This window comes from Parus major, chromosome 6, assembly GCF_001522545.3.
Source record: "Parus major isolate Abel chromosome 6, Parus_major1.1, whole genome shotgun sequence".
Classification (NCBI taxonomy): Eukaryota; Metazoa; Chordata; class Aves; order Passeriformes; family Paridae; genus Parus; species Parus major.
Window position 1 is genome coordinate 11159482 of NC_031775.1, and position 27002 is coordinate 11186483.

The 27002-nt window shown below is 42.5% G+C and overlaps 1 protein-coding gene across 4 annotated transcripts in view; it reads left to right on the forward strand.

Moving 5' to 3' along the window:
• Positions 1 to 27002, forward strand: part of NDST2 (N-deacetylase and N-sulfotransferase 2) — a 106756-nt gene that overhangs the window by 66187 nt on the left and 13567 nt on the right. For 3 of the 4 annotated variants that reach the window (XM_033515831.1, XM_015632880.3, XM_015632878.3), the window contains 5 exons: positions 14673 to 16065; positions 23132 to 23219; positions 23399 to 23553; positions 25046 to 25231; positions 25629 to 25757. In XM_033515831.1, the coding sequence (XP_033371722.1) occupies positions 15073 to 16065; positions 23132 to 23219; positions 23399 to 23553; positions 25046 to 25231; positions 25629 to 25757 (1551 nt within the window). In that variant the 5' untranslated portion in view covers positions 14673 to 15072. Of the gene's footprint in view, positions 1 to 2088; positions 2176 to 14672; positions 16066 to 23131; positions 23220 to 23398; positions 23554 to 25045; positions 25232 to 25628; positions 25758 to 27002 lie in introns of all 4 variants that reach the window. The other variant, XM_015632879.3, reaches the window with a different exon arrangement.

Here is a 27002-nt window from a genome sequence, read left to right on the forward strand (position 1 = left end):
AGGAAGGGAGGGTGATGGTTTCTGTTTAAATGATGTCATGTGTTTCAGGTTAGCTAAAATTGCAGTGAATTTTTTTGGTGTAGTTTTAGGATTTGGCCTTCCTATAAGACATCCCATTCAAGAATCCCAAAGATATAAATAAAAGGTATATTTTGATAGGTGTGCTTAACCAAAAGAGAGCCAAAGAACCCTGTCGGATATTGGCTTGCTTCTAACTCCAAAAATCTTGGCTCTTACTTCACTGCCAGATTTGTCAGACAGCCTCCCATGTGGCTTTTCAGCTTTGATGATTTGAAGGAAATTACTAAAAAATACAAATGATCTTTCAATATAAACATTCTCTACTTTTCTAAACCCTTTGGAATGCTGTGTTAACTGTTCACCTTAGATGAAGTGTAACAGAAGGTTGTTAACCCTGCTGCTGTCCTTCACTGTGGAAGAACCATGTTAGGCACAGTGAAGTGCTGCAGTGTGTCAGAGGTGCTTCAGGAGTGCAGCAGCTGTTTGCCTCTAGGCACAGTTAAGCTCATTGCACCTCTGTTCTGGTGTTACCACTTGGGTATATATAGACATGTCCCTGTTGTTGTACCTGCTTTCACACACCTGGACCTTGCTGAATTTTTCTTCCAGCAGGGTGAAGTACCAGTTGTAGAGCAGAGCTGGACAGGAGCAGGTATTAGAGTAGTTATCACTCTGTGGGGCACCGATTTTCTGATGCTTCGTGAAGGAGTCACCTGGCGCAGTAAAGGCATTCAGTTGTGTTTGAAGGCTGGGAACTTTGTCTTATTCTCTGCAACACTCTAAAGAAGGTGATGGTTTCAATAAATTTGTTTCAAAAGAGACAATTGATAGTGCTCATTTGTAAGAAATGTCGTTGGGTTGCTGGAAAGTAGGAGGAGAAGATGTAAAGAAGGAAGGTCTGCAGACTAAGCCTGCTTGCACACACTGTGATGAGCCCAGGCATGAAGTGAAAGGAAAACTGAGCTCTTCATTAGCTAATGCTCCCTTAGGGCAATAACAAACTCAAAATAAAGTCAGCAAGCCCAGCCCAGGGGCTTGTGGAGAGGGAGCACATATTGTTCTTAGAATATGGCTGGTGCTGGAATATTTCACTGCAAGTATGAAGCCATTTTTAATGCAAAATATTCCTCAAAGGAATTTGGTTTTGTAGCTTGCTATTCAGAAGCTGCTTTCAGTCAATGTGCTGCCTTCTTACAAGCAAAAGGCTGTGAAGTTAGATATTGTATGAACATAGTACAGTCTTGCTTTTTCATACCTCTTATATAAGCTGGGATTATGAAGAGACCCTCCTTTTTGGAACTGAAAAAACCCAAATGGAGAAGCTTACATCTCTCTGCTTTAGTGTGTTGTTGCATTTTAGCCTTTCTGTGGTGCTTAGTGACCATTCTATATTGTGTGTTTCATTTTGGAATAAGTAAATAATTTTTATACTGGAAATTCAAATGCAGACTATATTTGTGTAAAGGCCAAATGATCTTCCTGGGACAAGGGATGGGGAGTGTGGGAAAGCACATAATACAAACCTCTAGTGTCTTCCACTGATAGATTGGTTAGTATTTCTATAAGGAGCAGTGCTAGAAGATAAGGGGTTACCTCTGAGGTGGAAGCATTCATGGCATTGATTCAGCCTGCAGATATTACATCAGTTGGTGGACTACTGTTTAGCATTGTGGAGGGAAGTGGAACTTTCCCATAAAAATAGAGGACTCGTGTCTCTCCTCTTTATTTGTATTCTTAGCATTTGCAGAGTTAAGGTGATTCTTCATATAAGCAGTTTGACCTAAAATAAGCTCTGTCTTCCACCTTTTCAATAAATTAAATGTCACTGCCAGTAGTTTAACCTCCAAGGTGGCTCTTGTTGAATGAATCTGATACCCATTTTGATGCAAATAGCAGTGAAGGAAAAGAAATATATGAGAGCCTGGAAAACGCAGTGGAGGGGAAGAAGATTTTCACCCCTTCCATGGAGCAGCCTTTATGTTTATGTTGACAGCCAACCAAGCTGAGTTACAATCCTTCTGCTAATTGAGAACTGATGGAGAATTTTTGACTTTTTGTCTGTCTCAGATCTGGTTCTCTGGTGTGTTGGCAGTAGAGCAGCAAGTGGTGGAAATCCCATCCTTATCACTGTTTTGAAGTTTGTGTTTTACCCAGGTAAGACCAGGATACCAATTCATTCTGATACATTCACAAAGTGCTGTAGAGGCATTGATGCTCAGCATATTTGTGTAATGTGATTCCCATTTTCCAGATGGATTTCTGGAAATGTGTAACCACATCAAGGTAAAAGTGCAGTAAAGGACTGCAGTCAGCCTTACCCTTGAATTCCTTAGCTTTTAGGATGATGTCTGGCTCCCTCCCAGAGAGTACATGAAGAACTCTCACTGTCTCAGAGAGATTCTTTGAACCCATTTCTACTGCTTGTGGACCAGTGCACAAAGAGGAAGTTTAAGATTTTAATGTCCCACCCTGTCTCATCTCCTGTGCTTGTCCTTTTGTTCTTCTAACCCTGCAAGAACAGAAAGACGAAAACCAAATGGGGCACTGAAGTTGTTCTGGCAGCTCCTAATGTTGGTCTCCTGAACACAGAATCTTCAACTATAGCTCATCCGTAGAGTCTTTCTCTCTGAATGCTTTGGGAAATTGGAATTTGGGTGAGAGGACAAAATGGGGTCTCTAGTGTTTATGTGTTCAGAAATGAGTTAGATAACAGTCCCCTTGTTTTAACTCTGGAGGAGCTGAGTGAGTGTAGCAGAAAACTTGATAACCCTTACGCACGCCCTGTGGCACTGCTGCCCAGGACAGCCTGACTGAGCACAGGAACACCAGGGCTTGAGCCCAAGGGCCACATCCCTGGGTTTTCCTGAGACTGAAATGCCAATGCATTTGTCAGACTGTCACCTTGTGTTGCTGAGGAAGAGATTGATGTTCAGGTCTGCTTTCCTGGGTGGTGTGGGGCCGATACTGGTGAATTTGCATGCTTGTCCATGCCTCTTTCAGCTGAGAGAGAGGTCAGGCAGCAAAGCCAGCACCTGGCAAGCAGAGAGGAGGCTGGGTTGCATCCAGTGGCAGGCAGCTGCCCCACGATGCTGCCTGGTTGTGTCAACTAAATTGGTTGGAAAAATACAGGCAGGCAGTGGGGAATATGGGCAAAAATAAACATGAAACCACTGGGGTAGGATTCTTGCTATAGGTACCAAGATGTCAGCAGGTCCTCTGAATGTGCTTTCTATTAACACTTGCAATCACAGGTATTCTGCAAGTCATTTAGCACTTCATGACACAGTGGGGACAAAGTCAAAGCATTTCAAATTACTGCAGAAACACTAACCCAGATTCATAATGAAGACTGAATTTTACGGGCTTCATTTCTTTGCTGTATAACAAAACAGCATGTCTTCCAAAAAACTGTAATCTTTATATTTCAGCTACCAAATTAATTTTGTGAGAGTTAAATAGACCAAATCATTAGAGTTAAAATTAATTTTATTTTTAACTTCTAAAATTAATGTCCAAAATTTTAAAATATGTTTATCATTATATATTTTTGGTAACATAGCTCTTCAAAGTTGCTGTCTAGCTAAAAATTATTTAATTCTTGTGTTTTGCCTGCAATGGAGAAGGTAGGGAACTTTAGAGCTGGGATCCAGACTGCCTTTTTTTTTCTCATGTGCAGCACTCTTGAGTAGGAAAAGAAGGAAAGCATCATGTCTGGAAGTATAGTGTTAATCTAATCTGAGGTTACAGAAAAGCATTAATTATTTAGTTACAGCGTTGCTGCAAAGTCGAGTTTGACTTACTTGAATGCTAAATGCAGTTGTTTCTCTCCCATCACATCCCTGCACAAGATGTAGTGTTAAGTCATCTGAAAACTATAAAGTATCTATTACTTCAGTGAGATCAATTAGCATATTTGAATTTGGGATTTCAGCATTAATGAAGAAACTTCAGCATTTATAATGTTTCTTGGTATTATTCTTTAATGTAGGTAATCTAAACTGTCAGCTAACTAATATCACTATTGTCTCTGTGTGGGACACAGTTCACAATTGAAAGGGCAGAAAGCAGTGTAGGAATGTAGTTGAGGCAACTTTACTGCCTTATTGTAGCTCTTGCCTTCCATTGCTCCAGAATGCTTTGCTCTGGACAGAGGAAAAGGATGAATGCAGTGAGTACAGCAAGCGTGTTACATTTTCACAACCAAACCAGTAGTGCCTTTAGATAGTACATGGGTGCAATAATGTTGCAGTGTGTGTGGAATATTGTGTGACATGGTGAATTTCAGAGGTCTAGTCTGTAGGAGCCCCCCTCTGTCAGCGTTAAGTACATAAGCTGTAAGCATGCTGCTCTGTTTCTGGTGGAATTTGTCTTTGAAGATGAGTTGTTAAGCCTTTTAGACCATGCTTTTTTTGGTTATTAGAGAACCTATGTTTTTTAAATGTAGGCAAGCTAGACCTAATGTCTTAGGAAAATTCTGTCTTTAGGCACTACTTTTCTGCCTCCTTAAGCAATGTGAGCTGTCATTTTCTCTTACTCCCCTCTGACTTGCTGTGTACTCCTCCATTTATCTCTTCCTCCTACTCTCCACTTTGCATTTTGTTTCATGCTGCCTCCTATTCCTGGAACAGTCTCCCAGTCTCTGCTGCCAAATCCTCCCTCCCTTTCTCTGCTCTTGTGAACTGATTTCTTCCAGCAATCATTCCCAAGTTTACTTGACTAATTGTCTCTCTTTTGTAGCCTTCCTTTCTTACACCTGCTGTTCAGGTCATGTTTCTTAATGTGAGATAGTGCATATGGCAAGATAAAGGAGTGTATTTGCCACTATTTTGTTGAGCACTGTTTGCATTAGATCTTCACAAAATAAAAAATAATAAATTCCCCTTCTCGTTTTGAGTGCAGAATTTTACACATAGTTTGCTATTTTCTGTATACTGTTAAAGAGCAGCCACATTTTATCTTAAAGTAGTTTCTAGCTTGTGGAGAATTAATATCTGTATTACAGCAAGTGTTATCAGCTAGCCTGTCTGTATAGGCAAAGTTAAGTTGTGTTGATCAACCTGCATGAAATGAAAGTAGAAAACACAGGGCTCTGAGCAAATCTGGTGGTGCTCAGTACTCCTGTCATTGCACAGCTTTGCTGTAGTGCTAATTATGCCATGGCTGCTGTCCCCTAGCATGGACAAGCTCACAGAGGCAGGCACAAGATGGATCTCCTTGCTGTTTCCAAACCATTTTGTGTCTGTTTCTTTGTGGAACAAGTCTTTCCACAAAAACAAGCGCAAGACCCACCATATTAGTAGCAATGTGTTGGTAAGTGATTATGTTGTTGTATGCAAGTGGTGCATCAAGTTACTGTGGTTTTTTGCAATGCATTTTACCGATTGAATACCCTGTACCAGACTAGGCCAAAAGAAATGTGCTCTCTGTCCTACTGAAGACCTCACCAGACAAGCAGATGCATATTTCTACTTGGAGAGAATTTTGCTTTTCTGACAATTCTCTTCTTTCTGTTCCAACTGAGATAATGAAATCGAATCACTGATTTAAAAAAAAAATAAATTATTGGGATTTCCTGTTTTCAGTTCACTTATTTGAACTAAGCTGAAGATTTATTAAGAAAGCCAAAAAATCCCTGAAAACATTAATGTTGTGTTAGACTAAGTTTCATAATAAACAGTGTTCTGAATGCTTCTTTTTTTCTGAAGTCCTGCTTCTGATATCACCTGTCCTTGTCTCTTACTGCTACATGTGAAACAGAAATAGTTCCATAATTGTTTTATCCTGTAAATACTTATAAAAGCTTGCAAAATGGCACAGACTATTATCTTGACTCAAAGGTTAAGCATGTTTTTTCATTATCAGAACCTACAAGTGAACTTAATATTAAATTTCTTAATTGAAAAAAAAATTCATGCTTCAACACATGAACAGTTTCCATGTAAATAATAATAATAAAAAAAATCAGTTTTAAGTAATTGATTGAATTTCATTGGACATTTTACTACTACCTGTAAATCTGGGGGAAGAGTCCCCAAGACAGCAGAGTTAATCTCCAAAACCTGTAACTGGGCACCTTGCAGTTTTCAATACGCAGGTCAGTTTTACTTCAGCTGCAGTCCAAAGCAGATATTTTTTAAAATTTTGCTTAAAACTCTTGAGCTTTCCTGACAGAACTTCAGTTTTATCAGAGGGTAGATTTGATTGCAAATATGGCAGCTTTTTTTCCTGAGTTGTCCTGGGTACTGTTAATTAGGATGTTAATGAGGTCCTGGGCTTAATTCTGCATGAATAAATATTTTAAAGATGCAGTGTTTCATAGCAGAAAAAATCCTACTCGTAAACAGTTGACAAATTAAAAATGTAAGAATATAGCACCCACTCTAGTAATTAAGTCTAGAAAAAGGGAGAAAAATAACCTAGTGGCATATAATTACAGTGCAGTTTAAAATTAATATATTTGAGATGTATCTCTTTTCAAAAGAGTTGTGTTTCTGTGAGCTGCTTATCTAAAAACAAGGTGGAAACAAGGGGAAAAACAGAAGGTTCAGGGTTGAAATTGTTTGTGTAGTGAGCATGGCATAGTGTAAAGTGTGGAAATAAGTGTGTGTTGCCTGCGATTTTATAGCAATTGCAAACACAGATGGTTTGAGAGAAAATTAAATAATTCCACCCACATGAAGACAGGGAAGTCTAACAATAGGCACAACACACTGTTTCTCTACAGTCCCTGTCCTCCTGTCGCTTACACATCTTTTGTCTGTGGGAAAGAAACAGTGTGTGAAGCTGCTGTGGGGTCCATCAAGGCCATAAAGACCACACTAGGCTGGAGCTGCCTTGCCCCACTGTGCAGGGACCTCCATCCACCCTCTGCTGGCACAGGCAGCATCCCCAGCAACAACACCCAAACAGCACCACTGCAGAGGCAGGCAGTGATAGGTTCAGCCTGGAGTGCACAAGGACCAGGCAGGTCAGCGAGGCAGAACATGTGGCATGCTTTGGGGCTGACCTGAGCTCAGGTGCAGCTCACAGCTCAGGAGGTGGAGGCTGGTCAGGGCATTCAGAGGCTCTTGGTGGGTGTAGCACCCCCATTGAGATCTATTTCTGCCATAGTGCTTGTGAAAAAGCAAATAATGACTTTTCATTGCACAGATGATTGTGAAGGCTTGGAGAGGGCAAAAGAGCACTTTGGACTTGCTCCTGTCTTGTAAAAACCAGGCCTCCAAACCATTGTCTCTCCCAGCCTGTGTAATCTCCAACAACCTCAATTCATGCCTTTTCCACTCATTTTACTTTTCTTTCCATTGCTTGTTTTTACTCTTTTTGCCTGGCCAGTTTTACAGCTTCTTTATATCACTTTTGTGTGTCTGTCTCTCTTTTTTTTTTTTTTTTTTTTTTCAGGAGTTTGCATTGTGTTAAAAGCTGTCTTGCAGTAGCCAAGCCAGCAGAAATGTGAATATTTTGTTTTCTGAGTCCAGGAGATTTACTTATTTCAATCACACCAAGATAATAAAGACTTGGATAATTATATACTGCAAAGTCTGGGAGATACACTGTCAATGTTACACTGGGTGGAAGTCTTGTGAGTAGAACATCTCAGTTGAAGGCAGGTAGGAGGGAGCTGCTGTACACAGCTGGGGAACATCTTTTACAAGCCCAGCAGATTCTGACCCTGAATTTTAATGCAAGTAAAATTCACCAGAACAGGTGAACACAAGAGTTTTTCTGAGGTTTTAAGATTTGGTAGAGTGTACTTACAGTTTTCTTCTGGTGTCAATTTGGACAAACTTTCAGTGTGATGGTATTAAACCTGTTCCCTACTGTAATATGTTCCTAGGTAAAACAGATTGTAAAATATTATCTCCTATGTGTTATCTGACAGGAGGAAGCAACTGAATATAGAAGATCAGCTTCTTGTTAATTAAGGTGAAATTTTCTGACTCATCATAGAAAGAATGGTTAGGCTGCTTTCATAACCATTACAGATAAACTTTCATAATATACATTCTATATTAAAACACTTCAGCTCTGACTGAGACTGAATCTTCTTGGTTTTGCCACAGTTTGACTGCATTTCCCCCACTTGATTAAGTTACTTAGGAGATATCACCAGAGAAGACATTTTGCTTTCTTCAGCAGAATAGTTGGTCTGAATTGTGATAAGCTGGGAGAATGAGAGAATGGAAATGAGATTCTTGTCCATATCTAATGCGGAAGGAACTGCATCTATTTCCTGTTCCAACAGTTGAGTTGAAGATGTTCTGCCATGATAGAGCTTAAGTGTTGATTCCTGGTGAAAGGAGGAAGCTGAAGATGGTGTATTCCCTCCCTTTGGGGTGACTGAAGAATTCCCTTTCCACCTGGCAGGGATCGCCTTTGTGTTGCAAGGCTCTAGCCTGCCCTGCCTCTGGCTCTGTCCTGCAGCTCCATGTGCTGGTGTGCAGAGAGGAGCTGCTGTCTCATTGTCCTCTGGTGTGGGAAAAGGGTTGGGGTCAGAGTGGGCACAGACCTGTGTGTCAGGAAAGGCACAAAACAGAAGGAAAGGTATGGCCAGAAGGAAACTGCTGTTCTTGTAGGGGCCTGATCCCTAGATTTTAAAGGCTCAGTACCACATGAAATGAAGGAAAGGAAATGTCCCTTCAGTTATCTCTGAGAAAAGTGCTTGCTTTCTCTCCTATAATGTCAGTTGCATTACAGAGACCTGTGCGTTCCCAGAGCAGTTACATCCCCATAGCTGGTAGAAAGCTCTGACTTGTATGAGCACTTCCACTGCTACAATACCTGTGGTCTTTCCTTTTCATTTCAGCAGAGGTGTGCAGCTGCTAAGCTACATACTATTTTTATCAAGCAGCATCAGTAACTGCTGAAGGCTGAAATTTTATTTGTTTGGTTTTTAAACAATTCTTCAGGTTCCTTATGTGCAGATCTGCTCCCTAAGCGGGCTGAAAATACAAGACAACAAACTGTTTTCCCTTCCCAAATTTGTCCTATGCCGAGGTCGTGAAACTTGTTGAGGCTTGTGCTTCTGACATTTAACTTTTACCTCAGTGTAAAAGTTTGAAATTCCCTTGCTTTGGAAAATGAGTCAGGTCAGTTGTAATGACCCTAAGCAGTGAGTGTATTATGATGGGGAGAAGGCAGGAGGCTGAAAACCAGATTTCCTGGAAGCTTTTATGAGGAGGACCTTTTTGTTTTCAGGGGACTGTATTGGTTCATGTTGCTAACAGGCAGTGCTGGGCCATACCTCTGTTAACTGGCATGGGAAGGAGTAAACATATTGCTTATTTTTTTGTAATATAAAAGAGCAAGAGAACAAAGGTGTGCTGCAAACAAAGGTATCTGTCATGTATCCACACACCAAGTACCTTGCAGGAGTCATGGGATCTCTGTGCAGCCCTCTGCAAAGCTGGCCTGGAGCCGATCTCTGTGAGATCTCTGCCTTCTTGTTGTCTTCAGACTTCACTGCACTGGCACAAGGGTAAATTCAAGGCTGGAGTTGGGTTTCCACCAGGCTGGGATGAGTGGAGCATGTAGATCTGTTTAATAGCAGTTTGTTGCTTTTGCAGATGGTGTGACGTTGCATACCTGTCTAGGGGTGATAGTAAAAGAATTAAAGTAATTATTACTTCATTGCACAGGTCCTCTCTTATATCAGACTGGCACATTTCAAGCCTGCTGGCCAGCTGGCAGCTTTCTGGCTCAGCACGGGTCTGTACTGAGAGGCTTTCCCTGCATGGGGACTTGCCCAAGCAAAACACAGAGCTGGCTGGAGGCTGCAGCCCTGTCTGTCAGAGCAGCATGGGCACCATTAGTGTTTCTTGCCTCTTTGATCTGAATTTTGTATTCCTTAGGCAGTCTCTCATGGCAGGATTCGACTGGCAGTGGATGTTAGCTGAAACATGTGGCCAGAGCCCAAAAATGAACATGGCAATTTCATTGCAATGTGTCTGTAATTTCCACAATATTTTTTTTTACCCAACATGTGAAATAAAAGCAGTATTCATTCTCCTCAGCTTTCTACTAATTCTTTTGCTGTGTGGCTTGCTGTGTTTTGTTGCCACTACTTACCAAGTTCCCCATCTTTGTGAGAGAGGGGCTGTACCTGGAGGCCTGGCACACAGATACCACCACAGACAAAGAGAGGGGCTGTGGTATCTCAGAATGGAGCAGACTAGTGAGGAATTTTGTGTCATGATGACACTATTAAAGTGGAATGGGTTGGAAAATCAATCAGATTCCTTCTCTGATTACTGTGTAACTCAATTACTGGAGTCTCCCTAGGGCCCAAGGCAACAACCATCTCACAGGAAGTGCAGAAGAAAGGCCTCTGAAAAAGAGCTATTGTGGACAAAGGCAAGATCTTGCTGCTGTGCATTCCAGATGGAGAGATTATATTATGAATAATGAAAAGGGCTGGGGATGTGTACTGGTGACACTGGGGTTTGGGTGGTAAGACCTTCTGTAGCTCAGCTGGGAATGCAGTGACAGTTCTTGATAAAGGTGTCAGATGATACCCAGTATCTTCCATGTGCCTTGGCAAGAATGTACCAGCAGCCCCAAATACTCACATTCTGGTCAGTGGTTTTGGATAAGTGCTGGTCCTGAGCGTTTGTACTGATCTCCCATAATCATTTCCAAGCACTGGAAATATCTGGAGATCAGATGTTAAAACCACAGGGTTGGACTTGTTATCTTGCTTTCATATCACATCATTTGCCATGTGGCTTAGCAGCTGATAATTCACAAAGCAGTTTATGTTTCACATTAACACTGTGTATCATTAGGAAACAGAACATCTAAGTTTGATGAAGCCTTTGTCTTAATGCTGGTGATCTGTGGGATAGCTGATCTTACAGCTGTGATGCTCTCTGATCTAGAGATGCTTTTCTGGCAGGACGGGTGCCTGCTGAGCCTGTGTCCTTGGACCTCTGAACACTTCATTCTTGCTGTGCACTCTGACTGCCATATCCCACAATTCACACGAAGGCAGTCCTGGCAGGATTTCAGACTTGACCTCAATTTATCTAGAAACCTGGTTTTTTTGTGGTGCTAGATTCCCAGGAGTTTGATGTCAAAAGAGGACACAGGTATTTCCTTTTCCTTTAAGAGGGAATAATTTACACTGTAATTCTTTTCTTTTCTTTCTCCAGTATAGATATTTCTCAGCTTTTCTGGTATGACTGGTTTCTGACAGTTCTCTTGCCTTTTAATATAAATTTTGTTCAGTTTATTTGTTTGTTGCTTTTTTTTTCCTCTTTTCGTTTGAACCTAAACCAGCTGATGCAGTCCCCAAAGAAAGAAATGCATCCCGTGCCAGCTGGCATGCCCTCTGGCTGTGAAGCCTTGTTAAAGAGATGGGAGCTGACAGATTCTTGAGCAGCAATCTGATACAGGCCTTTTTTTTTAAATTTGTTTTTTTGAGCTCACCCATGTAACAAATGGGGGCTTGTTTGGGAGCTTCGCTAGAGGCTTGAATGGAATCATTGTTATCAAAACACTGCTGTGATTCAGAAGTGCCCAGCAAAGGGGGTTCTTCTCCCTAGTGCCCCTCAGCTGGGCACTGCAGGTGTGGCAGCCTAGCTTAAACTCTGGTTTCATTCTTATTCTACAGAATAATCCGGTTGTCCTGTGATTTGCATCTTTAAACTGATAACTGGGAAACTGAAACTATAGTTCTTTACAAAGCAGAGTCAGTTCAAAAGTAAAAATTAAGTTGGAGAAATTAATGAGAGCAACCAGGGAAGAAAATTGCATTCCATGTTGTTGCTTTGGGAATAAAGAATTGTAAAAGTAGAACCTTGCCAGGCTTTTGCATAAGTTAACATCTTGATTTTCTTACTATTATCCTGGTGTTTAGACTACAAATTCTACCCCAGAAACACTTGTTTGGAAATTCACAGAAGTAACACTTGGACTCCTGAGTTCCTCTTCACATTATTTTCTACTGCAAAAACAACTTTATGTCTAATACATGTTAAGATAGTGAATCTTTAAATACAAAATAGATTTTATTTTTCTATTTTATTTAGTGGGATTGAAAAGCAAAAGGAAGTGATATATTTGGGAAGGTAATAACTTGGAATTCTCAGGTTTCTCCAACAGAATTGACTATTATTGGAATCTGAGTGAAGTGTTCGGAATGAATTTGTTGCACAGGAGTAGAATGAAAATCATTTCTCATATATGTAGCATTGTGATATGCATGGAGCAGTGTATTACTGTCTTACAAGGAATTAATCTCATAAAAAAGATACAGAATTTTTTGTATGTTTCTATTTTACCTCTCTCTGGCCTGCTGAATTCTGCCTCTGCTGGCTTCTGCCTCTCTGCAGCTTTGGAGCTGTAATGCCAAGCAGGAAGGTGGTAACATTGGGGTCTTCCTTGCAGAGTCAGTGCGATGGGAAGGGCTTGTTGTGGGGGTGGAAAGGCTATTTTCCTGGTTGCTTTTGGAAGGTGGCATATGTTTTTGGGTACTGTGCTGATACGCTGGAATTCCTGGTGTATTACAGGGACTCGAGATGTTCTGTGCTCTGAATAGGGAATCATATATTCAAAATCAGTAGCAAGAAAAATCTGTACAAGTTCTGTTTTTCACATCTTTGTATAGTTATTTCTCACTTTCTCTCCTCTGTCCTTTTTTCCAGTAAAAAGTTAATAGTATGTAGAGACAAAACTGAAAGATGATCAGTTGTCGGTGATGAAGAAATCACATCTTATTGTTGCTGACTGAGGTGAATTTCAAAAGCCAGCTCTGTCATCACAGAGGGCCATTTGAGAATGGAGACCCAGTCCATTTGGAATCTTGGGAACAGGAATAATTCTACTAAAAATCCTGATCCATCTGCTGTGTTACAGTGCAACCTTCAATAAGTTTTGGGGTGTCTCACTTTCTCCAGTGGAAAATTATTTGTGTGATATACTTTCAATTGACAGTCTACAGATATTCTGGAAACCTCATCAGGGCTAAGGTTTCATTGTGCACTACCCAAACCAGTCCCTGCTCTGCTGGGCTTCTAGCAGAGGAGTTGTTTGAGATAATACTTAATGATCATCGTAAGACTTGTGTAAACAGCACTCTGACTCTCTTCTGTCTGCTGTCATAAAGTTAGCAGTATTACATCTCTCCATATAAAATCTCTTTGTGGTTTTTGTCTCTGCTTCAAGATGCACCAACAGTTTGGAAAGCAGCCTGGTGGGAGTCTTTAGAGTGGGACTTTTGGCCTGATCTATGAGCCGATAGTTTCCCTGACTCAGAAGGATTTTTTTTCTATCTAGTAATACACATTACGAAATAAGCATCTGTCTCACAAGTAGTTCTTTTCCTGTTGGAGCTAACTGTTAGAAACCCCTGGCTTTATTATAGAAAGAAACCTTATGCATGCTTTAAACTCGTAGACAATCTAGTCTTCTCATATTCTTTGTTTTATCAGAATGGTAGTAACGGAAAAGCTTAAAAATGAGAGGAATGGAGAAAGGATGAAGATCACTTCCATTAGTATTATTTGCTATTGCTTTTTTGTGCCTTCTGTTGTTGCAAGTTGTGCCAGTTGAGCAGGTGGTTAGAGGGTCTGTATGTGGTGGAGCACATCTGCAGGAGTTGGGGGGGTGACTAAAAAGGCTTTTTAAAGAAAAAATGTGGTTTAATTTTTACACAGAGCTCATCATGAGCATGACTGACTTGGTGAGCAATGTCTGGCATTGAGGGTATTCTTGCATTGTTCTGGGGGAGACAGTAGGTGTGCCCCGAAAATGTGCTCATATCCCAGGTAAGGCATCAGGGTATTGTTGTGGGTAAGTCACACTGCTAGTAAGGGAGAGAAGACTCCTCTGTGAGTTTTACTTTAGTTTTAAACCAAGGAGAAATTTAGTTAGTTTCTCTGGTGTTTGTTTTGGATTATTTGGTATTTGTTGGCTTTGTTGGGTGTTTTTCCTGGAAAAATAACAACATATGGTGAAATAGTCTGCTGCCATGAACACAAAGCAGGAGGTGAGAGAGCTTCGTAACAAGAGCCTTTCACGTATTTGAGACCAACCCAAGTTTGTGTCGTGCTGCTGGTGATTTAAAACTGGCTTCATGTTCTTCAGTGGCATATGAGAGAAGGCGATGAAGGTTTCAGGAGATGTTTCATCTCCAACTGCCACTGAATCAATTGGCAACCATTAAGTGTGCGTGGGAGCCTGTGCCCCCCGCCCTCTGCCTGAGCAATGATGCTGCTCCAGAGCTGTATTTTGAGACCTCTGGAATAAAGTGAGTTCCCAGGACAAATGGGGGCAGCCTTGCAGAAAGTGCTCTCTCCTCCTCTTGTTACCTTTGAAATATAGGCTAGAATAAAATGGTTTTGTGTTTTCTGTTCAGTGGCTTGCAGAAGGCTGGGGGAAGGCCAGGTACTTGGCTCTGTTTGCTGTAGTGTGTGAGAATCTCACCCAAGGGGAATGTTGAGTTGCTGTGCACTGTCGGGACCTTTCTTTCAAAGGCCATTGTGGTTGTTCTGTCAAGCTCCCACACAAATAGGGTGTGACACTTCCCAGGGAACAGACCTGCTGATGGGCGAGTGATGCTGCCCACCTATCACCTGCTAGTCCTGCCATTTCGTCTCTAGCCAGTTAAATACTGAAGTCATACTGAGAATTTACTTTTTCTTTTTAAATTGCAGGATGCAAAGAGAAGCTGCCGTGATGTGAATGTGAAATAGCTAAATGAGAAACAGGACACCTGGGAAGGCTGAGCTGAAACTGCTTGTGCACAGAATGACAGACTGATTTGCTGTTGAAGACGAGATTCTGGAAACCTTGCTCCTCCAAAGACTTCTGAGTGAGAGGAGAGGAGCCCGAGGAAGCACACAAAAGAGCGATGGGAATTGAGGGCCATGGTTACCTGAGATAAATGGCAGATCTCTGGGAGTCTCACCTTGTAGCTGTTTGCTTTAGCTTTTTCCCTCTCTGCAGCTGCACTTCTTTTGTGAGCTGCTGCTGGGTACTGCCACGGCGGCACTGGAGATTCCAAGCGCGACGTGGGTCCAGAGTGTGAGGAGGGGGTGAGCCGCCCGCCTCACCATGATTCAGCTGTGGAAAGTGGTGCGGCACGTGCGACAGCTGGAGCTCCACAGATTGATCCTGCTGCTCATTGCCTTCAGCCTCATCTCCATGTGCATCCTGGCTTATTACGTCACTAACAGTCCCAAAATCAAGGAGCCACCACCCCTGCCCTTCAGTGACTGCAGCAACCAGCACCGCATTCTGATCCCACCGCAAGCCAGCTGGAGGCTCACGAAATCTGTGGACACCTCGCGCACAGACCCTGTGGTGCTCGTCTTTGTGGAAAGCATTTACTCCCAGCTGGGGCAGGAAATAGTGGCCATCCTGGAATCCAGCCGCTTTAAATACAGGACAGAGATCGCCCCTGGCAAAGGGGATATGCCCACCCTGACTGACAAAGATAGAGGACGCTATGCTCTAATTATCTATGAGAACATCCTTAAATATGTGAATCTAGATGCTTGGAACCGAGAGCTGCTAGACAAATACTGTGTAGAGTATGGAGTGGGAATTATAGGCTTTTTCAAAGCTAATGAGAACAGCCTGCTCAGTGCACAGCTCAAGGGTTTCCCCCTTTTCCTACATTCCAACTTGGGGCTGCGGGACTATCACATCAATCCTAGTGCTCCGCTGCTCTATGTCACCCGGGCTAACGAGGTGGAGCAGGGTCCTCTGCCTGGTGATGACTGGACTGTGTTTCAGTCAAACCACAGCACCTATGAGCCAGTGCTGTTGGCCAGCACAAAATCCTCAGAGTCCATTCCTCACCTGGCCACTCACAAAGCGTTACATGCCACAGTGATGCAGGATCTGGGTCTGCATGATGGGATCCAGCGGGTTCTCTTCGGCAATAACCTCAATTTTTGGCTGCACAAACTCATTTTCGTGGATGCCATTGCCTACTTGACTGGCAAACGTCTCTGTCTCACGCTTGATCGCTATATCCTTGTTGACATCGATGATATATTTGTGGGAAAAGAGGGCACTCGCATGAAAGTGTCTGATGTAGAGGTAAAATGCTAGAGTAGATACCTCCAGAAGTTCTAGACAGATTTTGTGTGTGTGTGGTATACCGGGAAAGTCAAGGTGGCATTTGAGGGAAAGCATTGATTACTGCAGTCATACAGAGAATTAGCCTGCAAAGATGCTGAGGCACCATGTGTGATGCTCTCAACATTTGCAGGTTTAAATGGAGCACTTCAGGAGTTGGCCTTTCTCAGTTTAAGAGGAAGATGCTTGTGGTAGTCTATCCTGTCTGCTCTTTAATGTAAGGAACAAGTATATGCAGATTTCCTATGCCAACCTATTCATAACTGTAAATTCTGCTGTTCAAAAGGAAAAGGCAAGTTGTGTTAGAACAGAAGAATGTATTACTACTACTACTGTTATTATTATTATTACTGGTGATACGTATAAGCTGTATATATTATATTGCAAAAGTGTAGGCCAGGCCATCCAAACTGATGTAGCCTATATTTTAGCCATCTAGCTTTTCAGCACACAACTAAATTGGGAAAGGAAGGGTTTTCTCTTACCCTTTGCATTCTTCTCATGTCTGCCACCAGCAACCCTCATCCCTGAGCAGGGAATATCAACAAATTCACCAAAGAAACATGATCAGACCAAGCCTTCATGAGAACCATTTCTGTGGCCTCATGATTGAGAAAGAGAGATGCCAGCTTTGTGGTTTGCTTTTCTTGGCAGTTCCTGGAATAATACAGTGACCTATTAGGAAAGGTTATGGGTAAGAGACAGACTTTGTGGAGGAGAGGGAACTAAGACAGGCAAAGATAAAAATAAGTTGGGAAAAGGTAACAGGCTTAAGTGCTCCTTCTGATTCTCTGTGACCTTGAAAGAACGTGATAAAGTGTTCTGCTAAGTCTGTGATCCATGTGCATATGATGCTTTATGGAGCCAAGAGCCCTTTGTATCTCGCCCATCAGTCGTGGTTTGTAGCCATTGAGGCAGGTGCACTGCCTGTTTCTCAGGTGTGCTGAGGTTGTTCCTAGGTACATACTCTGGATTCCCATTCAGAACTTGCCCTCAGGTGAGTCCTGGACGGTACCAGCCATGATGATGGTAAGTGTGTGACAGCAACTGCTTTAGCATGTTTCCAGAACAACTTCAAGGTGAAGCACCCTTTAAATTTACATTCAAGGCACAAAATATTTGAGGCAAAGGTGTAAGAAGAATACTATTGTATAAGTTTGGCCCCTTACCTGAACCTTGTCTGTTGAATATTCCCAAGAGTCCTCATAGGACTTCCCTAGGATTCTTACCACCTTTTCTACATGTTTTATGCATCCATGCAGGGTATGTCTTAGCTCATCTCCAAAGCTTTAGGACTTCAAGATTTTATGTTGTATATGTAGTATTTCTTTAAGGAAAATGCTAACATTTTCGTCATTTCACTGTAGTGTCCCTGTGTTTTTGAAGTGCTGAAATGTTCTGAAAGAGCTTCTTTTTTTCTTCTTTTGTGAAGAATCACAATCTTATCTTGGTCATGAGCAGGCCCTACACCCACTAGTCCAAACCAGCAGAGAGTCTCACCTCTGTAGTGTTTGTGCAGGTTACAGACCCATGTGGGAAGACAGGATAGGTGGCCAAAGCTCCTGGGAACAAAGGCTGCTCTACTAATGTTAGAAACAAACACAGACAAGATTATTCCAAAAGATGCTTTGTTTGGGTTTTAACAGGGTGAAATGGAGGAATAATCTGTGATCAGTAAGCAGAGAATCTCAGGCAAAGCAGATAAAACCCAGATTTATCCATTTAAAAGAAGCTCTGATTGCAGAGCCATGCGAGGTTAATGAATTTTTATTTTTTAAAAGCGAGAAATAACTACATGGATTTGTTGATAGTCTCTCACCGTGGGGAGAGAAGGGGATATAACAGTAACAGAACAGCTGGCATTTTCTTTGGCCTTTTATATGAAAGCTCTGTTTCAGGGCTGATATCTCGACACACAGCTCCTTATCTCAAAGCTTAGATTACAGTGGTCAGGATAGTGGTTTGAAGACTGATGTTGTGTGAAGGTATAAAATTGACTCTGCTGTCCCAGTGAGCCTCTTTGCCATATGCAGGTCCACGTTCAGAGACCTTCCCAGACAAAATGACTATTGAAAGAAAGCACTGAATATAATTTGATCAAATGCATGCCTACGGTACGTGTCTTACACAAGATAAATGTTTTTAATTTTGTGATGCTTAAAGGAAAGCTGAATAGCTTTCTTCTTTAACAAGAAAAAAAGGAATTGTGCTTGCTTTTACTTTAAAGATGATAACCCTTGAGCTCCTGTTTCTGCTGAAGGGCTGCAGCAGGAGCTTGCAGTCCCTCAATAGAAGTGGAACAGTTGGAAGTTGCACAAAGAAAATGTTTTTCCTTTGTAGAGTTTACCAGAGATTTGAGCTGCACATAATTAACAAAGCAAAATCTCAGAGAATCCCATCTCTTTTCAATTTATTCCACATTCAGTCTCTTCTAAAATCATAATCCTTGGAATTTACCAAACCTCCATGGAACTGGCCAACAAAGACAAGCCGTTTCTAATGCAAAAGGATCTGGCTTTTGTGATCCTTTCTGGTCATCTTTAGGTATGAGGAAAGAAGATTAAGTAGATGAGGTTTTGCCTCTTTTGCTGGTAATCTCTGCAAGGGCATAAATAGTGAACAATCATTGCAAATGAGTCTGAGAGCAAGCTAAGTGAAAATCAAGGGCAGTAATTTAATTTTGGATTATGAATGGTGAGGGTGCAGAAGAGAACCTAGCGAGGGTGACTGTCAGCCAGCTCTTGCCTTTCTGAGTTGCAGAGAACAATCTTACTTGCAATTAAAGTACTCAGCACTTTTTAATTCCCTGATTCTAACACTTCAGGGGAAGCAGACATACCAGTACCACGAGAGCTTTCTTTTTTGCCAGTGTTGTTTTGAGCTCTGCCAGTGGCACTAGTGGGTGGTAAGAAAACAGCAGGAACTCCTCTCAAGAACACGCTGCCTGGGGCAGTATCTGCCAAGACCGTGTTTCTGCCACATGTTCCTAGTATGGTTTGCATGAGCATTGAGAAGAGGCTGCAAAAGCACTTGGCTTTCTTTCTCCATTTTTTATCATCTTTTTCTCTTTGTTTGGTCATGTACTATAATCTTGGAGTCATGTTTTTCTCTTTTCCCAGCATCTAACTCTCAGCCTTATTTCCCCCTTTTCTTTTGCCTTTTATTAGAGGGAGCTGAAATAGATAATGTTTAGGGTTTGTGTGGAATACCTAAATTCTCTGCAAACACATCTGGAAGTTAAAAAATTTTGTAGCTTAAAAACTAGAGTTGCATTAAGATTTAGCACTATATTATTACTCCAATGCCAAGGACACCCTGTTACCTTAGAAAAGGATTAGGTCCTAAAGAAGCTCTCAATAAAGTCAGAGTGCTGTGGCTTTCCCTGATTTCTTCCTCACTCCTAGAATAAGCAGAGTTTTTATTTTCCCTGGATGGCATCAAGAGCTTGGAGTGACTGTTGAGGAAATCCTTGCAGATCTGCCAGTGAGATACAGATTTTTAATGTACTGCAACAAAAGGCACAATTTTAAATGGTTTTCCCCTAACATTTGCTTAGAAGTAAATATTTATCATAATTTGGTATTATTAAAAATCCTTTTTTAAAATGATGGGCATTGAACATCAGAGAGTAGCTTAGACATTTTTACCATTGTGTCCAGAAATGTGTCTTGGAATGTGATTTTCTGTCACTTGGGCCTGCAGCACGGCTGCCACAGTGAAGTACTTAGGCCTCCAAAAATACAGGTTGTGCATGGCAGTGAATGCTCTGACAGACTGTGACAAGCGTGTAGCGGGTCTTGCCTTGACGTGGCTTACGAATTCCTGTGGCCAGTGCTGGGAATCTCTTTGGAGACCCCGTCAGTGCCCTGCTGGGGTGAGCCCTGCAGAGCTTCCAGCAGGGAGCATAGCTGGGACAGGGGCCTTCCTAGCTAGCTAGTGGGCAGGTTTGTATCTCGGAAGGCTTTTTGAAATAAAAAGTAATAAAATATAAAAGAGACAAAAAATATAAAAAGAGATACTTGGATGGATTGAGGGGCAGTTTTCTAGGAATATGAAGTCTACCTTTTAGAGGTAGGGGGTAGCTAAAATAGCTTTCTCATACCATGTGAGCAACTAAACTTCTTAAATATGCACATGAAGATCTGTTCACATCTGGCTGCCTGTTTTCTCTCTTAAGGCGGAGCCTGCTCCTCATTTCTTGATTGCCTTTTGGTTAAGAGTCTCAGAGCATGTTATGGATACAAATGAAATGCCACTTGAGTCACCTGTTAAGATATGATTAGTACTATCATATTCATCTTACTTTATGAAAGACAGTGCAGAGAGAAGTGCCATCTTCCAGCCTGTTCCCACACCTGCATTATTGCACCTTACTACAGCTTACTGACGTCTTGGAACCAGTGTGGAATGGGGAACACAGAATGCATAATGTGTTGAAACAAATGTCCAGATATTGGCACCTTAGTCCCCTTTATTGTTTTCAAGGGAGACATTTCTTCAGACCTGTGCTGTGCCACCTTACAGCTGTGACCGTGACAAGGGCCCAGCATCAGCAGAGGGATGGCACATGATTAACAATAAGGACTTCATAGGACTCTGTAGTCTCTGAATTTCTGTGGCCCCTGTAGTTCCTCCCTGGTCCCTCCCCAGACACAAAGGATTGCAGCCTGCTGGAGCAGAGCTTTTTGGGATTTATTATCAGACAGATGTGTTGTCATGGTAACCCCAGCCAGGCTTTAAATCTCTTTCTGTGCAGAGGAATGCTAAGCCTCTTAACCGCTGTCTTTCCTCCCACCACTTTCCTACCCAAGCCTGGGGAACCGGATGTGCTTTTCAGGGCAGCAGAGGGAAATGCTGGGGCTTGGGACAGCTCTGGAGAAAGAAAAGAAAGTGGCACTTCCCTGTCTGAGTTACTGGGTCATGTGTTCAAGGTGCTGGTCCCAAATTTGACGTGATCCTGTACCCATCATCTGGACAGACAGACACTTCTGAGGGGAGATGCAAAGCTCCCAGTCTGTGCTCCCTGATGTGTGGGGTGAGCCCCAGTGTTGGCTGGGCTACATAAGGAGAACTTGACCTCCCACTGCCTGTTCTGGATCTTGTACTGCAAAGGAGGCTTCAGCCACCAGTGTTGCTGACATGTCACTGTTTAAAAGCACTACCTGTGTTTGTGGTAGGTTCTGGAGATGTCACATGTCTTGCATTTATCAAATTACAGCTCTTGGGTGGGGACTGAGGTAAAGATGTGGTAGGCAAGTGGCCATAGAAAAGCTGCAATCTTTGAAATTTGTCCCAGGCAGCATTTGGTGTCACTTTGATGTTGTGTGGATGTGGGAATGAGGAGCAGGCAATGAAATGTGTCTGTAGGGAAATGTCTGAAAGCTTGGTTCCTTCACAGAGAGCATTGAGAGTGTCTTGTAGCACTGCACATGTAATCTGTGTCTTCCCACCTTGCCATGGTCATGGGCTGCCTGCCTTGAGTGTGAAACTGCTCTGCATATGTTTGAGGTGAATGGGTGATTGAAGTGAATTATAGAAGCCATTTTTAAATTATTGTGATGACCAGTGCTTGCTTAGCACTGGTTTGATATATCAGTGACAGAAGTGATTTATCAGGTTATCCATAAGAGGTTGGTGTCAAGGCACCTCCATGGAATGAGTCTGTGAGTGCAGATTCACTGCTGAGGGAGTGGTGCAGCCAAACAGTGCCTATGGAGTGTGAGCTATGTATGAGAGCACCTTGCAGTGCTGTTTTGTGCTCCTTGGGGCTGTGGAAGGGCACCTTGTGCAGGAAGATCTGTCCATCTTCCCTACACAGTTTGATAATGTGCTTTCCCCAGAGGTATATTCCATGTTTCTTGTGTGATTATATCCAGCCAAAGTCTGCTGTTGAGAGGTCATCACCTTCACCTTTGAGCAGCCACGGATCCTTTCTGAGAAAAGCTATTAAAATCTTAATAGCCCAGACAAGACCGTGTCTGTCACCTGCCAGCAGCCCTCCTGCCACTCCCTGTTTGATTGAGAATTCTCCCACAAGGAGATACACCAGTGACATTTCCCCAAAGTACACAGGTAGTGGCATAGTGTTCATCTCACGGCTTCTCTCTTCTGTCATTTTCCAGCAGAAGAAATTTGACTAGAATTAGTTTCTGTCTTACTTGTCTGTGACACACTGAGCGTCTGGGGTTTGTTTTTTGGTTTGGTTTTTTTATGTCAAGGCTGTGTGCTGTCTTACTCTGTACACTGCTGGTCCCTGAGGCTGGTGGCACAAGGCACCTTCCCTTTGGTTAAAGCAATTACTTTGGACATTTAAAGTAATCACAAGGGGAGCACAAGAGAACCTGTAGGAGATGTGAGGATTGTGAATGTTGGCTTTCCCAGATTTTCTTCCCAGAATCCAGGAAACTTTTTCTGCTACAAAATTTTGGCACTTTCAAGGGAACACAAAGTCAAGGATACCTCTCTGCTGTGGCAGGACTCATTGCATGGGTAGTTCTGAGAATCCACCTTTCCTCTCCAAATAAAAGCCCCCTCCCTTTGGATCTCTTAGTTACTGTTCATGATATTATTGACTTCTTTTCCATCATCTGTGTACCATAGGCTGCCACATCCTCCTTTTCATTAGCACATAGACTGAGAAGGGGTAGAGTTTCATTAGCAAAATCTCAGCCAAACACGGGTGAGGAAGGGAGCATTGAGGCTGAACCTATAAAGAAATCTGTTGCTTTCAAGTGAAATTTATTGTCCTTTTGCCTTAGCACAGACACTCTGGGTCCTTCACATTGAAGTGGAGAGCATGATCTGACTGTGGTTTTAAAGTGGCGTCATTTAGTGCAGCAGAGCTACTTCAAGTTAAGTCTGTGTATGAGGAGCACTTACCTGCTCTGCTCCACTCCAAGGGAAACAATGCCTAAGCCCCAGCTCCTGTGTACCTCTTCAGACTCAACTGGGCAGCAGCAGAACACAGAGACATGTTACAGAGGAAAAAGTATGAATATGAACATTTCTTTTTCCTTTTTTTATACAGGCTTTACTGAGCACCCAGAATAAGCTGAGAACATTAGTCCCAAATTTCACCTTCAACCTGGGCTTCTCAGGGAAATTCTACCACACAGGTAATCCCCTGACATCCTTTGTCCCAGCACCTACATACAGCCCCCCACCTTGGGATGTGTGTCCTGTGTAATGCAGTAGAGAGAGCCTGACTCTGTTGGAAGGGGATTAGCCACTGCTTTTAAACGTTGAGCCCCTCTTCTGCTCTTTGATTTTGCACTTCCTTTTCTGCTTTCTGTAGGTACAGATGAGGAAGATGAAGGGGATGACATGCTGCTCAAGCACAGGAAGGAGTTCTGGTGGTTCCCTCACATGTGGAGTCACATGCAGCCTCATCTTTTCCACAATGTCACTGTGTTGGCTGAGCAGATGAAGCTCAACAAGCAGTTTGCTGTGGTAGGTAGCATTGCAGTTTATTTACTTTACAGTGCTAATCCTTAAACGTTTTTCTCCTGGAGTAGCTTTTTGGACCTCACTGAACCCAAATACTAGTCTAGAAATTCAGCTGCATTTAAGCAAGGCAGTTCTGGAAGTTCAAATTGATGTGTGGCTTCTGCTGTCTTGAGGCAAGAAACACCATTCACATGCTTGCCTGTTCTATGGGAAATGTTTCCCAGCACCTGCATGGCCCCAGGCAGCTCTGCTGCATTCCAGGGTGCAAATCCCAAAGCTCTTGTTTCCTGAGGTGTGAACTTGTAGCGTTACCATCCAAATGCAATTAATTTACAAACTCTGGCAGTGAGAAAACATTTCCTTTTCCATCCTTATTCAGTGTGGTTCTGTAAGGAGCTACCTGGTCGTAGTATAAAATGCTCTGTCTCTTAACAGCCCCTCTTCTGGCCTTCCAGACAATGTTGAAGGAAATTACTTATCTAGGAAGCACAGAGGAAATTCTCTGAGTTTTGGCAGAGGAGGGGGAAGCCTTGAACATCCTGCATTGATAGAACAGTGTCTGTTTGGTTCTTACAGCTCAGAGTTGAATATAGTATACATGAATACATCGCTGAAAAGAAATGTCCTCTTCACCTCTAGTTGGTTCTTTCAATGGTAATCCCCTTGGGAATAACAGGCTGCTGTCTTGTGTTCCTGTGACACATAGATTAGGAATGATCTTGAATGCAGAGCACAGTCACAGCATTATGGAAACAATTTAGGCTCCTCCTTTTCCTGGTTAAATAACAGTGCAGTCTTTTGCAGAGAGACAAAGCACAGAACACAATTACACATATTTAACATAAAACAGGCTAGCAGTCAGAGAAGGTTATTGCTTCATTTGGGGGCTCTGGTTTTATCATGCACCACCAGGGCAGAGCTGTCATCATTGACGTTACCAGAACCATACAGTGGAATTAAAAACCAAGAAATTCAGAAGTTTCCTGTCATTTTAATGTAGCTCCAGGCTCCATATCTTCTCCCACAATAGTCTCATGCTCCATGTCTGCTTTTCTTTTGCTAGAGACAATACAGATCCCAGTTATCTTCCTTTCCTCTATATCAGTTAAGGGAATTTTGTTTTCCTTCTCTAGTGACTCACATCTGGGCATTGTGGGAGTGAGATGTGTCACTAAACAGCATTGATTAGTTTGTAGTAACCAGGGAGCCTGACCTGAGGTTCTGAATTAATCTGATCTGTCACAGCTGCAAGCTACATGACCATTCTTACAGCAGCTATTACCAGTGCTGAATATCCTTGTTGGTACAGAATTGCCCTTATATTTCTACAGATGCACAAAACAAGAAGTACAAGCAGTATTTCAGGTTTCCCAGTCCAGAGAATTTTCATGGTCCTCTGTCATCTTGCTCCAACTTGGATGCTGTTGCTGAATATGATTCTTATTAAGGCTATTAGTTAAATACCAAATTATCAAGCTGTGTATTCTGCTTCCAGGAGCATGGGATTCCCACAGACTTGGGCTATGCTGTAGCCCCCCATCATTCTGGGGTTTATCCTGTTCACACACAACTCTATGAGGCATGGAAATCTGTTTGGAGCATCCAAGTAACGAGCACAGAGGAATACCCACACCTACGGCCTGCACGGTACCGGCGTGGATTCATCCATAATGGAATCATGGTGAGCACAGCAGTAGCCACTTGCCTGCCCAGGACAGGTCTTCTCATGAACTGCATCAGAGACATTAATCTTAATATCACCAGTGTTTCCAAAATCATTAAGTGAGGCAAAGAAAAAATACTTGGCTAAAGCCAGTTCTGTGTTTCTCAGAACAATTCAGGGGTCAGTACTGAATGGAAAGCAAAACAAAGCCTGTCAAGACTAAACTGAAATCCCAGTGGCTTGTTAGCAGTGATGAGTTAAGTGGTTGAAAGGAGTAGCAAGAGTCCTCTGCACCTCTGTCACTTACACCCCATACGCTTTATATTGATCCATAAAGTGCTGCACTGACTCATTCTCACACAGATGCTGCTGCATCTGCCTCTTATCTAACTTTGACTTTTTCTGATATTGCCAGGTTTTGCCTCGACAGACCTGTGGTCTTTTTACTCACACTATCTTCTATAATGAATATCCTGGTGGCTCCAAGGAATTGGACAAGAGCATTCGTGGTGGTGAGCTCTTCCTGACGGTGCTTCTGAACCCAGTAAGTTCATCTGAAAGGGGAATTTGTGCACAGCTTATGTGCCTGACATGGGAAAGGACTAGATCTAGTCCTAGATTTGTTGGAGATTCAGTGTCACCCAATCACAGTGTGGGTATCTCCAGTGTTTTGCTAAGGAGATGTGAAATGGAATGCCAAGGAATTACTTGCTTGTTAATGGTGCTTTGCTTTACACGCTGCCAAGGGAGCAGCAGGATTGAGTGTGTTGAGAGGTGCAGCACTGAGCAGACAGAAACCAGCCAGGGTGACATGCTGACCATGGGCCACAGCACAGGGGGTGCTCTGTCTTCATCAATCACAAGTGACATGTGCCATGGTTCCTTCTGTTCCATGCACATCTACCGGCTGCTGGCTTCTCCCCTGGCTTACTGATGAGTTTTCTTCACAATAATTGCTTTTGCTGGGCTTTCTTTATGAAGTGTTCTCCCCTTTCTTTCAGTATTTCACTTGAAATTATTTCTGTGTCCTGTTTTTGTGATATAGCTGTTACACTCATGCTTTTTTGTGAGATAGGGGTCTAACAGAGGTATTGCCTTTTCTTTCAATACTTGACAATTCTGTTAAGCCACTAAGCAAATGTAGTACCTTCAACACCCTGCAGTCCCTTCTCAGAGCCGTGGATGGCAAATCACATGAGTTTCTCACTTTCCACTGAGGCTGGGATGGTGTACTTGGAGGCAAGAGACACAAAAAACCCTGGTCATTTTTAGAAATTCTGAATGGGTAGAATCAAGAGATGAAATTTGGTAGCCCTTTCCAATCACAGATCACACTCTAAAGGGGGAAATGATGCCTTAAGTTTTAGCTTTCGCATTTTTCAGATTCTCTGCTGCCTAAGTGTGTAGTTTAGAGCTTCATATTAAGTGTTAGTGAGCTCTCTTCAGACAGTAGGTAGACAAAACAATTCCTTCTCTAGCTTGATACCAAGGACAATTGTTACAAGTTTCAGGCCCAAAAGCGTAAACAGTGGAGTGAAGAGAGAAAACAGGAAGATGGGACTTCGTAACCTGAAGCTGTAATTGAACAATTAATTACAATATGCAGATGGAACAAAACTTATAAAAATGTGAGACTTTGTGACCATTTTTAGGTCCATCTTGGGTGTAGCCCTGGCCAGGCCCTTGTACTGCCCAAGGTGTATCCTTTAAGCCTTTCAGTAAATACCTACTTTATCCTTAACTCTGTCTAGCCTTTGTTCTAGGTCGGCCTTCTCAAGGCATCACCTCC